At 44.9% G+C, this 13,710-nt stretch overlaps 1 protein-coding gene across 1 annotated transcript in view; it reads left to right on the top strand.

Moving 5' to 3' along the window:
- Positions 1-8,827, top strand: part of CSMD1 (CUB and Sushi multiple domains 1) — a 1,628,138-nt gene extending 1,619,311 nt beyond the window's left edge. The window contains exons 69-70 of the mRNA XM_061134533.1: positions 8,435-8,567; positions 8,668-8,827. Coding sequence (XP_060990516.1) covers positions 8,435-8,567; positions 8,668-8,827 — 293 coding nt within the window. The remainder of the gene's footprint in view (positions 1-8,434; positions 8,568-8,667) is intronic.
- Positions 8,828-13,710: the final 4,883 nt, after the last annotated feature.

Below are 13,710 nucleotides of genomic sequence, written 5' to 3'. Positions count from 1 at the left end.
ACCTAGATGCCCATCAGCAGACGAATGGATAAGAAAGCTGTGATACATATACACCATGGAATATTACTCAGTCATTAAAAAAAATTCATTTGAATCAAATCTAATGAGATGGATGAAACTGGAGCCCATTATACAGAGTGAAGTAAGCCAGAAAGATAAAGACCAATACAGTATACTAACGCATATGTATGGAATTTAGAAAGATGGTAACGATAACCCTATATGCAAAATAGAACTATTCTTAATAGTTGAAATTAGAAATAACTTGAATATCTGACACATATATCATAAATGAATTGCTTCTTACATCAATCTTATGCCATGTGTTACATTAAATATAAGACAGTTTAATTCAATATATGTCATTAGAGAACAAAGATTACAGATTGATGTGGAAAGGTGTTTGTGACTTATATACATGAAGAAGTTTGCTCTAGATAGACAGAAGGGACAAATATGCCTGCCTGCCTTCTTTGTGTCTTTCTCAAGTACTTGATGTATATCTTAGTAATTAGACAAGAAAAATGTATGGAAAAAACCACTAAATGTGAAGCTTACCTCATCCACTTGCTAGTTTTGTGATCCAGGAGGAATTACAACATTCTCAAGCCTATTTTGTCATCTGAAATCTCAGTGGAGAGTCAGTTCCCAGTTGCTGGGAAGATTGAGAGTCAGTATGAGGGTCTGCTTTGTGCTAAAACTCTTCTCGCACGTATCTTTACTCATGTTGCTACTAACACAGATGAGAAGGTGCAACTTATGTAATGAAATGAGTGCCATGCTCATGAATAGTATCAGCTACTTTCTACTTTACTTACAGAATGCTCCTAACGTATTAATTGTACACAGAGGAGTACCGCTGTGTAGAATTTGACGCCAAGCAGTCTTTCAGAGGAACAGGAGTGTATTATTTGGTGATGGTTGTCACTGATGTACTGATTTCATAAAACCTTTATCAATATCCTGAGGGATTCCAAAGGAAATATATATCAAACTGTATAATATCATGCTTAAAAAAAAAAAAAAAAACTTGACCAAAAGAGATAATTAATTATAAAATACTCCAAACCCACCTTTCCAAATTAAGAACTTTTACATAGAAGAGCTTTAAATTACAATGTCAGCCATGGCTGAGATGATGCTTTCAATGGGGTCACATTATTTTGAGATAATGAAAATAGGCCGGCACTAATGATGGTGAAGTTTTCTCTTGCTCTGAGCCAAACCCTGTGGTTATCTGCCCTCCTTTCTCCAAGGCACACGCTCTAGTAATTCTGTCTAAGGACACCCCAGCGAGCCGTGCACAATACTCTGTGGATGGCAGAGTTTACTGATCTAGTCAGCCTGACCAGAATCATCACTTTGTTGTTGAGAATTTTTTTTGCACTGCCCCATTTCTTTTTAATATAACAAAAGAACAGCTTGCTTTAACAAGTGATCTTCTCACGTGATGATGAGCTTATTGTCAGGAAAAACAATTTGGCTTACAAAATAATTTGAATCACAAGCAAGTCTCCCATTCAACTAATGAGGAAAAGTCTATGTGTAAGTAATGCTTCGACAACAACCATTCATTTCGGAGTTATGGCTACACTCTATTTTTATGGATAAAAATAAACAACCTCTTAATTGTCTCCAGTCAGTAGATAAATTGAAAAAAATGTGATTATCTTTAAATGGATACTAAAGCAAGTTAGTTTGAAAGGCAACTCCAATGCAAAAATTGTGTAAGGAACAAAAATAAATTGGTTTCCCCATTAAAATCAAAGCCCCCAGGACCTCCCTAGTGGTCCAGTGGCTAAGACTCCATTCTCCAATGGGGGCCCAGGTTTGATGCCTGGTCAGGGAACTAGACACTGCATGCCACAACTAAGATGCAGAACAGTCAACCAAATAAAAATAAATATTAAGAAAATCTAAGCCCCCCTGCTACAGAATGTGAGAGAGTACAAGCCATGTATCTACTCAGGAACTTGTATCCAGAATATATAAACCCTATGGCTAAGGAGTACACGTTTCAGTTCAGTCGCTCAGTCGTGTCCGACTCTTTGCGAACCCATGAACCACAGCACGCCAGGCTTCCCTGTCCATCACCAACTCCCAGAGTTTGCTCAAACTCGTGTCCATCGAGTCGGTGATGCCATCCAACTATCTCATCCTCTGTCGTCCCCTTCTCCTCCTGCTTTCAATTTTTCCCATCATCGGGGTCTTTTCTAATGAGTTAGTTTTTCACATCAGGTGGCCAAAGTTTTGGAGTTTCAGCTTCAACGTCAGCCCTTGCAATGAATATTCAGGACTGATTTCCTTTAGGATGGGCTGGTTGGATCTCCTTGCAGTCCAAGGGACTCTCAAGAGTCTTCTCCAACACCACAGTTCAAAAGCATCATTCTTCAGGGCTCAGCTTTCTTTATAGTCCAACATCCATACATGACTACTGGAAAAATCATAGCTTTGACTAGATGGACCTTTGTTGGTGAAGTAATGTCTCTGCTTTTTAATATGCTGTCTAGGTTGGTCATAGCTTTTCTTCCAAGGAGCAAACGTCTTTGAATTTCATAGATGCAGTGATCATCTGCAGATTTTGGAGTCCCCCAAAAATAAAGTCTCTCACTGTTTCCATTGTTTCCCCATCTACTTGCCATCATGGGATCAGATGCCATGATCTTAGTTTTCTGAATGTTGGGTTTTAAACCAACTTTTTCACACTCCTCTTTTACTTTCATCAAGAGGCTCTTTAGTTCTTCAGTTTCTGCCATAAGGGTGGTGTCATCTGCATATCTGAGGTTATTGATGTTTCCCCTAGCAATCTTGATTCCAGCTTGTGCTTCATCCATCCTGGCATTTCTCATGATGTACTCTGCATATAAGTTAAACAAGCAGGGTGACAAAATATAGCCATGATGTACTCCTTTCCTGATTTGGAACCAGTCTGTTGTTCCATGTCCAGTTCTAACTGTTGCTTCTTGACCTGCATACAGATTTCTCAGGAGGCAGGTCAGATGGTCTGGTATTCATTTTCCACAGTTAGTTGTGATCCACACAGTCAAAGGCTTTGGCGTAGTCAATAAAGCAGAAGTATATGTTTTTCTGCACTCTCTTGCTTTTTCAATGATCCAACAGATGTTGGCAATCTGATCTCTGGTTCCTCTGCCTTTTCTAAATCCAGCTTCAACATCTGGAATTTCATGGTTCATATATTGTTGAAGCCTGACTTGGAGAATTTTGAGCATTACTTTGCTAGCACGTGAGATGAGTGCATTTGTGCAGTATTTTGAACATTCTTTGGCATTGCCTTTCTTTGTGATCGGAATGAAATATGACTTTTTCCAGTCCTGTGGCCACTGCTGACTTTTCCAAATTTGCTGGCATATTGAGTGCAACACTTTCACAGCATCATCTTTTAGGATTTGAAATAGCTCAACTAGAATTCCATCACCTCCACTAGCTTTGTTCATAGTGATATTCCCTAAGGCTGACTTGACTTCTCATTCTAGGATGTCTGGCTCCAGGTGAGTGATCACACCATCGTGATTATCTGGGTCATAGAGATCTTTTTTGTATAGTTCTTCTATGTATTCTTGCCACCTCTTCTTAATATCTTCTGCTTTTGTTAGGTCCATACCATTTCTGTCCTTTATTGTGCCCATCTTTGCATGAAGTGTTCCCTTGGTATCTCTAATTTTCTTGAAGAGATCTCAAGTCTTTCTCATTCTATTGTTTTCCTCTATTTCTTTGCACTGTTCGCTTAGGAAGGCTTTCTCATCTCTCTGTGCTATTCTTTGGAACTCTGTATTCAAATAGGTATATCTTTCCTTTTCTCCTTTGCCTTTAGTTTCTCTTCTTTTCTCAGCTATTCATAAGGTCTCCTCAAATACACGTTTAGCAGGCAAACAACCTAATTAAAACACTGGCAACCAGTTTGAATACACATTTCTCCAAAGAGATAAAAATGACCAACAAGCAAATGAAAAGATGCTCAACATCATTAATCATTGGGGAAACACAAATCAAAGCTACCTCACACCCACTTGGGTGGCTCAGACCACAATGACAAGAAACAAGTGGAGGCAAGATGTGCAGGAATTAGGAGGCTCATACCGGGCTGATGTGAAAGTGATGATGGCGCAGTTGCTGTGGAAAACTGCCTGGCAGTCGTTCATCGGGTAGCTGAAACATGGGGCTACCACAGGGGTCAGCATTTCCACTCCAACACATATGACAAGAGAACTAGGAGACACATGTTCACACATAAACCCATACATGAATGTTTATACCAGCGTATTTCCCAGTTGTCCAAATGTGGAAACAATCCAAGTGTCCATCAGCATGTGGCACATGTGCACAGTGGATGTTATCTTGAAAATGTCATGCGAAATACGAGAAGCCACTCACCAAAAAACACATACTGAGTTCTTGTATTTATATGCAGTATCCAGAGTGGCCGAATCTATACAGACAGAGAGTACAGCAGGTTGCCGAAAGCTGGAGCCTGGCAGAAGGAGGAGGAGGAGGGACTGCTGAGGGGCCATGTTCAATTTTAGGGGCAACAGCAGTGTTCTCCCATAGGTTGTGGCGATCACTGCAGCATCAAACCCCACATTTTTACTAGTAAAAAAGAAAACCCTGAAATTAAAAGGGTGAGTCCTTGCACCCTTGCATTAAAAGGGTGAATTCTATAGTATGTGCATTTCTTTCAGTAGTGCTCCAGCCTATAACGTGAAAAGACACTCACCTTCATTCTTAAGAAGCACAAGTGAGAAAATAGCTGCACGCTGCGTCTGATGTCCTAGGGCAGCAGCAGTGGTGATAATGTGCAGAAGGGGGGCAGCGAGAGGCAAGGACGGAGGTGGGGCATGGGCGGGGGGAGACGGGACACAGTGTGCAGGTCCCTTCTGAGATGGGCTGGGAGGAAATCGGGAAGCCACTTTGTAGAGAGACTAGGTAAGACTGAGCAACGCTACGAGGTACACGTTCAGTTAGGCAGTGCTTCTACTTCTTAAGAATCTGTCCTGGATATTCAGCCTCCTGCTGATGCATCTCTGTAGAAAGAGGATTTCATGGTGGCATCACAGAGAACTACTAGAAACGGCCCAAATGTTCTTCAATGGCAGATTGGCTAAATAAATTCTGCTTTAGCCAATTAATAGAATACGGCACACCTGAAAACAATTACATTCACATGTGCAGATGGAAGAACTTCACAAATATATGGTTAAGTTTAAAAAGGCACATTTTTAAAAATGTAAATAGTATCCCCATATTTTAGGAAAGTAAGAACAAAGAAACAGTCACAAATATTAATAGTACACTGGGGACTTCCCTGGTGGCCCAGCAGCTAAGACACTGCCCACCCAATGCTGGGGGCCCTGGTTCCATTCCTCATCAGGGAGCTAGATCCCGCATGCCGCAACTAAGACCCGGTGCAGCCAAATAAATACATACAAAATATATATATATATATACACACACACACACACACACTCTATACTAGTACATTATGTGAAGGACGCTAAAGCACAAACAAAAGCAAAACCGAAGACCTTGTTAATCATAAAGAGGAAAACTAGTGCAAAGGGCAAGGCATGACCCTTTATGTCCATCATCTTCGTATTTATTTCTATATCTGCTTATGCCACTTTAATTAATATCATGTACATGTATTACCCTTTAAATTATTAAAACACGGGTAAATAACTGAAATTAACTAGGAGCTCCAGACAGCATAATAATTTCAGAGTCAAGTCAGGAGTTTAATTCAAAAAGACCTTTCATGTTGCCCTTTGTCTTGATGTGAGGTCTCCTGTGGCAGGTCCATTATCCAGGATTTTATTAATTGGAAACCTGAAATCTGTTACGGCCAAAAATATATAGTCTTGCTCACAGATAACAGAAAGTGGCTTTGGTTAACTTAGCAGACTACAAATTTATCAGGATGAGCAGAGATGCACAGAATTATAAACACCTGGAGAATGAGCCACGGTAACGTAATGGAAACCAGCAGATACTGAACCACTACAAAGACAGCACCATTTTTTCATTTCTCAAATATGTACTGAGCAACTGTTATGTTCGAGGTTCTACTGTAGGAACTGGGGATTTAAGAGGAAAGCTGGCCAGACAACTACCCAGGCATCATGCAACCAATTTTCTAGTAAATGTGGGTCCTGGGGAAACTGTGCGGCTAAAGTTCTAAGTAGCTGACATGTCCTGCCATTTCATTCTCACAATAAATCTCTGAAGCTGGGCCCTTTGAGCAGCACTGGCTTCTCCCTGCTGGACAGGGTGGCTGGGGTCACTGCTGCACCCGGCCTCCAGACTGGACAGGCCTCTACTGCTGCGGCTGGAACCACCACCACCCCCAGGAAGCTCTTGATGCTGTCCCCAGGGCTCTAGCCGCACCACAGCCCCAAGTCTCTGCATCACTCATGCTAACCCCGTGCCCAGGGAGGGAGCACCCTGGTGGCTCTGCTCACAAGCCCATCACCTGGGTGCTGAGAACAAATATCTGGCATCCCCCATGCATGGCAGCTGGTGAATGCACCTGAAAATGAAAAATCTGAATCATACATGCTGATACAGGAGGATCACAAAAAGATATGGTTGATTTACAAGGTGCCAACATCCAGGATAAAATATGTTTACATAAGAACTGGAGGTGGTAGGGTGTAGCATAATCCTGCATCTACTGAAGGTGTGTGTGTGTGTTCGGTCGCTCAGTCGAGTCCAACTCTTTGCGACCCCATGGACTGTATAGCCCACCAGGCTCCTCTGTCCATTGGATTCTCCAGGCAAGAATACTGGAGTGGGTTGTTATGCCCTCTTCTAGGGGATCTTCCCGACCCAGGGATCGAACCTGCATCTCCTGCATTGGCAGGAGGATTCTTTACCACTAGTGCCACCTTGGGAAGCCCATCTACTGAAGGAGATGACAATATTATTTTTAAGTTTTTATGAAAAGTTCTTTAAAAGGCTATTTAATTATTTTAAATATTTGATTACTTATTTGTATTTGTGTTTTGTAAAAAAAAAAAAAAAGGAACAGAAAACATCCCATAAATTCTGGAAATATACTTTGAAATGAGGTCAGCTTCATTTTACAGTTCTGCTATATTCAGATGACCCGTCATAATTAACTACACACATGCATTGAGTGGTTCCATGCAATTAAGTCAAATACATTTCAAAATTGTGTTTTGTAAGTAAATTCCTCAAGAATAAACTTATTTGGCAATAATCCCTTGATAAATGTTCTCTGATCTGAACTTTTAGTGTTTGCTTCTTCCTCAGTGCTGTGTGGGAGAAGGCAATGGCACCCCACTCCAGTACTCTTGCCTGGAAAATCCCATGGGCGGAGGAGCCTGGTAGGCTGCAGTCCATGGGGTCGCTAAGAGTTGGAATGAATGAGCAACTTCACTTTCACTTTTCACTTTCATGCATTGGAGGAGGAAATGGCAACCCACTCCAGTACTCTTGCCTGGAGAATCCCGGGGACGGGGGAGCCTGGTGGGCTGCCGTCTATGGGGTCGCACAGAGTCAGACAGGACAGGACTGATGCGACTTAGCAGCAGCAGCAGCAGCAGTGTTGTGCAGAACTGTCCACTTTGGAGATACACAAGCTAATGATCATATCGCCTGCCTGGTGTCTGAGATGTGTATCCTTGCCTTCCCTTCTAATGGACCGAACTCATTTTATAGAAACTTCCTTTATAAAATTGACATGCATTCTTTGATGATTTCTAAATTCATAATGAATTTTGAAATCTATGCCAATAAAGGTAGATTGCACCAAAATATTCACACGTGATGGGTCTCCATGGTGGCTCAGATGGTAAAGAATCCATCTGCAGTGTGAGAGACCTGGGTTCAATCCCCGATTTGGGAAGCTTCCCTGGAGAAGGGAACGGCTACCCACTGCAGTATTCTGGTCTGTAGAATTCCATGGATAGAGGAGCCTGGTGGGCTACAGTCCATGGGGTCACAAAGAGTCAGACATGAAGGCGATTCCACTTCTATAGAGACCTGGACTTCTTGTGTAATTTCAGTGACTTGTCCTGGGGCGGGAGCAAACGGCACATGCTACCCACATCTATAGACAGGTACAGCCCTATAGATGCTTCAGTTAGACTTTACACAAATGTGAGTCTCTACAGCCATGAGCAAAAGCCAGTATGACCACAGCCCCCTTTGCAGTTCTCACAATGGAAAGACGACACTCTCAGTGTTGACGGTCAGTGAGGAACCACCAGCCTTTTCTGTGTTAGTCCTTAAGATGGATGTTAAAATCTTTGAAAACAGTGTCAGCTGCTTCCCAACGGAGTGGGAACACTTTCTGCTTCTTGGGGAGTCTGCCTTTGTGTATAAAGCCCACTGTAGCTCTGTCTCTGTGTGAGCAGGAGGACGCTGACGGCAGCCTGACGCTCCCTTTCTTTTCCAGACCCCGTGAGCTCCGACCAGGACTCCTCCGGGCAGTACCACGGCACCAGCAGTGGCTCTGTGGCGGCTGCCATTCTCGTTCCGTTCTTCGCGCTCATCTTATCAGGGTTTGCATTTTACCTCTACAAACACAGGTACCGTCGCCCCGCCGTCGGTTTACAGACGCTGCGCCTCTCCCCACGCCCTGGCCCTGCGGTCCTGACGGCCTGTCCCCCCTCTTGTCTCCCGCCCCAGGACGAGACCCAAGGTCCAGTACAACGGCTACGCCGGCCACGAGAACAGCAACGGGCAGGCCTCCTTTGAGAACCCCATGTACGACACGAACTTAAAGCCCACCGAGGCCAAGGCCGTGCGCTTTGACACGACTCTGAACACGGTGTGCACCGTGGTGTAGCCCGCGGGCGGCCGCCTCATAGCCATACCTCCGACGACGGACAGCAGGGACCACAGGTGCCACAAACCCTCCCCTCCGGCCCGGCCCCTCCCGGCCACGCGGGGGACGCGGGCCACAGGCGGGCCTCGTCCCGGGAGCGGACCCGCCGCCGCCCTGCCGCGGCCCCGGGGCGCGGAGGAGGGCGCGGCCCGGGACGCGTGGCCTTGCCCAGCAGCCCTGCCCGCCTGCTGTGGCCCAGCTGCCTCTCAGCGCAGCCTCGGCCGGACGGCCTCTGGGCCACACGTGGTAGCACCGCAGTATGGGTTCATTGTTTTGTTTTTTTTTAATCCCCATGAATATTCTGGAAAAAGAAAAAAAAAAAAAAAGCCCTCCTGAAGAAGACACCTTTCCGGCAGCCTCACACACCTGCAGACGCTTTGCGCCGTCCTCCCCGAGACCGGCAAGCTTCGAAGGCCCCGCAGCTCACCTCGGGGCCACCCCAGGGCCATCTGCAAATTTCCCAGTCAGCTGTTCTCTCGCAGAATTTTTGATGCACAATTTTTTGCACTAGTGTGTTATGAATGACTAAGATTCTGATAAAAAATAAACTATTTACATGGGGTTTCTACACACTATCCATTGTATATAAGCATCCTGCCATACTGTCAAGCTAAGCATTCCAGCTTCAGTTTAGTTAGCGTGTGAGAAAAAAGAAAAAAATATCCCCAGATATGGCACAGGTTTTAAAACGAAAAATAATATCGAAGAGATTTATTTTATTACTGCTTTCTTTTAGCTTCACAGCTGTGTTGAATTCATTGAGAAAGAACAGAGGCCTTTTATTTCCCACATCCTTTCTTTAGTCTTGTCCCCATCCCATGATCGTAGATATTCCACTACTTCATAGCAGGAGGTCTGCAGCACTTTCCAAGTGCCGTGTACAGATGTGAATAGTAATTTATTTTAGGTCGCTCCTGACCTGCCTGTGGGTTTGGGTTCACCACACAGTCTTCCTGTCCATCCTCTGCTGTGATTTCTCTCTTTCGCTGCCATCCCTCTCATTTTCTGTTAAAGGACCGTGTGTTCCTGGGACGCAGTGGAAAAGTTTCGGGATGATCAAAATAGTACATGTTCCTTTAGAGGCAAGGAAAAGTCACACCCACTCTTCTTTCCTGATGACACAGATATTACTATTATAGATTTCTTCTGTTTTATGCTATATAATCCCAGATGGAAAGAAAACCTTGGTGATTTTTTATCTTCACAGGTAAATTATGAATCACAGTATAAATAAAGTAGGTGTGACTCCCCAGGCAGTAAAAACCCAGACAGGAAGCAGAAAATGCGGCCGTGAGGATGTTTACATAATAAACTCAGAGATCATGTTTATTTTTACTTACAGTTGTTTGATTAAAAAAAATTTTTTTTTGCTTTGAAAAGGCAAGGCGTACGTTATTATCTGAGTTTTAAGTATGCATTCCACTTACTGAGAAGGTCCCCTTTGTCCATCCTTGGCAGCATCGGTAGAGACTTGGTTCTTGAGGACATGTTGACATGTAGCTTTAAGACTGATGTATGTGTTTGTTACATGTTTCGATGCAGGGCTTGAAAAGTGAACAATGAAAAACACAGATGTCAGGATAATAGCTCATTCTTTCAAAAGCTTCAATCTGAACATTTCAGTTGCTCTTACCCATGGGGCACTCACGGTCCTGCTGCCTGTTTGAAGGGCACAGCTGTCGGGAGGCGTGGCCAAGCTCTGTGGCCCCGCCTCTCCCGGCCTCTCCCACCCGCAGCATGGAGCTCCAGGGTTCGCCCTGGCCAACCTGGCAACGGGACCAAGCGGGCTTTGCAGCCTGGAGTCTTCCGGCTTCTTCTCCTTAGGCCAGATGAGGTCAGTCAGAGGCAGGCTCCTCGCACACCCAGGGAGCTGAAGTAAAGAGAAGACAGGAGGAAGCCGTCGCGTCTTTGTGTGCAGGGGAGAACAGGGTTACTATACATATGAGGTGTATATATATACATACATATAGATAAATATAATAGCGTGTACATATGCGGTTTGAGTCATTCAAACTAGGTGCAAAATGCTGACTTCAGAGTCTGAATCAGTGTCTCTCTCCACATCCCTGACCTGCTTGCTGGTCAATGACGTTACGAAACCCTGACACGACAGGACATACCTACATACAGGAAACCACATATCAGATCAGACGTGATTCTCCTTTGTGTGCACACTCAGAGTGTCCTCAGGTGCCCGTTTGGAGCATGTTGTTAAAAAAAAGTGCCCCATGAAATTCCTGCGCGAGAGTCCTGCCCAGTTTCTCCCCAGGCTGTGTGCAGTGTTGATCAGATTCCCGCGAGGTGCTGGAGGTCCGGTCCAAGCCGTCGGCACGTGCGCCCTCCGGTCCGGCTGCAGGATTGTTTCCGGGAGCAGCCAGAGGCCGAGGAGGGCGGGAGCCCCGGACAGGTCCTGTGCTTCAAAGCTGTTCAAACTGCTGCTTGTCCCACACATCTTGCCTTTCTTCAGGCTAGCTGCAATAATTTTTTTCTTCTGTAAAATATTTTGTAAACAACCACAAAAAAAAAAAAAAAAGCTATTATAAAAAAGGGGAAAGAACGCTGGCATTACGATCAGGAAACCATCGCCATCAGCCACCCGTCTCGCCACCTCGCCACATGCTGCTGACATGAAGTAGGTGCAAACGACCTTTTTGTACAGAGATATATTTTTTATGAAGAATTTGTAAAATTATTAAATATGCTGTAATTTTTTGATTAATGTAGGTAAATTGTTAAAAAAAATAAATGTTTTTACAATACAAAACTGTAATTTTCCCAATAATGTACAATGTACCATCTCTAGCTGACGTTCAGTTCCGATCCTATTACACATGTATTAATATTAAAGTGACCTGTTAAAATGAACAGTTATCTTTTTTTGTCAAAAAAAAATTATACAGAGAGTGTAATATAGCCTGTGCAATGCCACCTATCTTTAAAGCAAATCAGAGTTCTAATTAAATATTTAATTTTAGATTTCTATTTTTTGGTGTGAATTTATTTTATCTTTAATAGATGCCTGCGAGTCTCTGGAAGGGGAGGGAAAGAATGAACAAATTAGTGATGGTAATTCACTGTATTTAGAACGAGAGTCAATACTTTTCCCAAGATACAGCATCCCCGTTGCGGTTAATAAAGAGCACATCTATGAAAAGCACTGATACAGAGAAACAGAGGCTGATAGACTTCTTGATGGTTTTTGAGTTAAAATCAGTGAGAGCTTTCAGTTCCCTCCAAACCAAAGTCAAGCCTACACTTTTATGATTAAAAAAAAAAAAAGTGTGAGTTCTTTCAGTAAGGCTTCACAACACTGAAAACGCCATATAAGAAAACACAGACAGATTTCATTGAACATTCCAAGGGTCATGCACGAAGAAGGCTCAGAGAACACCCCTCAGGACCCTGTGGACAGCAGAGCCAGCTCCCTGCTCACTTCTGGGCTGGGGGGACACAAAGCTTTCTGAATCCTTGGTGTCAGGTGGGGTGTTGTGCAGTTAACCAGATGATATAGTCATTTTCCTGAGAATCAAGTCACCACACAACAAAAAAACAACCCAAGAAGAGCCCCGCTGTGGCTTCCAAGTAACAAAGGTTTGTCATCCAGCCTAGTGTGTAGGTCTCCTAGGACCAGTGGATGTCTTTAAATGCCAAGGGCTAGGACCTTGCAGGAAAACCAGCTCCAGACACCCACAGACATTCAATATAATCTAACAAAGTAGGTTTTACCACTGATTCTATAGATGACCAAGCAGAAATCCAGAGACATTAGTGAGATTATCCAAGTATGCAAAGCTCAGCGATGCTGACGTTAGAGGCCAGTTTTCCCTTGCTTTAACATTCTTCTTTGCCATTTGCTTTAACATTCCTGGGGCGGGGAAATCCGTCTGCTCTGCCTGGAGGGTGGGGTTGCAGCACACGGCCTGCACGGGGGAACTTCAGGAGCTGTTGGGAGACTGAGCACACAACCAGCCATGGGCGCACACTCGCTCTGAACGCTCACAGGGGCCCCTTCCGTGAAGGCCTGTGAGGTTCACACTCTCACCAGCTGGGAGCCCAGCACACAGCGATGCAGCCGTGGGTGCCAGGCAGAGGCTCCTGAGAGCATGAGATGAAATCTGACTGCCTCCTGGTCTTGGGGGAATCATTGTCACGGAACGACAGCAGGTTTCGACCAAGGCAAAGTGCCCAGAATGTCAGGTTCACGTCTCTGGACATCACTGCTTCTGAAATGCAGCTCAGCTTCTTTTCTTCGCATGGCAGAGCCCGGGGAACAGCCTCCCCATGACAGTTTGTGGGGTATCAGCCTCGATTCCCCCACCACCCTGAGCCCGGAACCTCCTCCTGGGGCCAGGGGCAGGCTGGAGCCTTGAGGGCCATGGCTCAAGCCCGGGGCACTTTTGCCTGATATGAGGGGTCTCCCAGCAGCTTCCAGAAACCAGCCACCCCTCCCCCTTCTCCATCACCCCTGGCCCAGGTGCTGGGCTGCTCTCTCCTGGGTGCCCCCCACACCCTTCCAAAATTCTTCTGTTCAGGACGTTCACACTTGTGCTTCCGCTCCTGTTCAGGAACTCGGTGGCTGTGGCTACAACTGATCAGATCCAGAAGGTGCCTCCTCCAGGGCCGCGCTGACACAGCCTCGGAGCTAGACGACCACTCCTGCCCCCAGCACAGTTTCATTGCCAACACGGGAAGAACGATAGCCCTGACTGTAAACCCAGCAGCTGCCTTCTGTCTTTGCTGAGGAACAGTCACCAGAGGAGCAAGCAGTTCCTCATGGGGAGTCGCTCACTGGAGAACAGCAGAGCCTGGGTCCAGCGATGCCCCACAGGTGGTCAGTCTTTCTG

Source organism: Dama dama, chromosome 32 (genome assembly GCF_033118175.1).
Source record: "Dama dama isolate Ldn47 chromosome 32, ASM3311817v1, whole genome shotgun sequence".
Lineage (NCBI taxonomy): Eukaryota > Metazoa > Chordata > Mammalia > Artiodactyla > Cervidae > Dama > Dama dama.
Note: the sequence above shows the minus strand (reverse complement) of the source record. Positions and strands in the feature narration are given on the sequence as shown.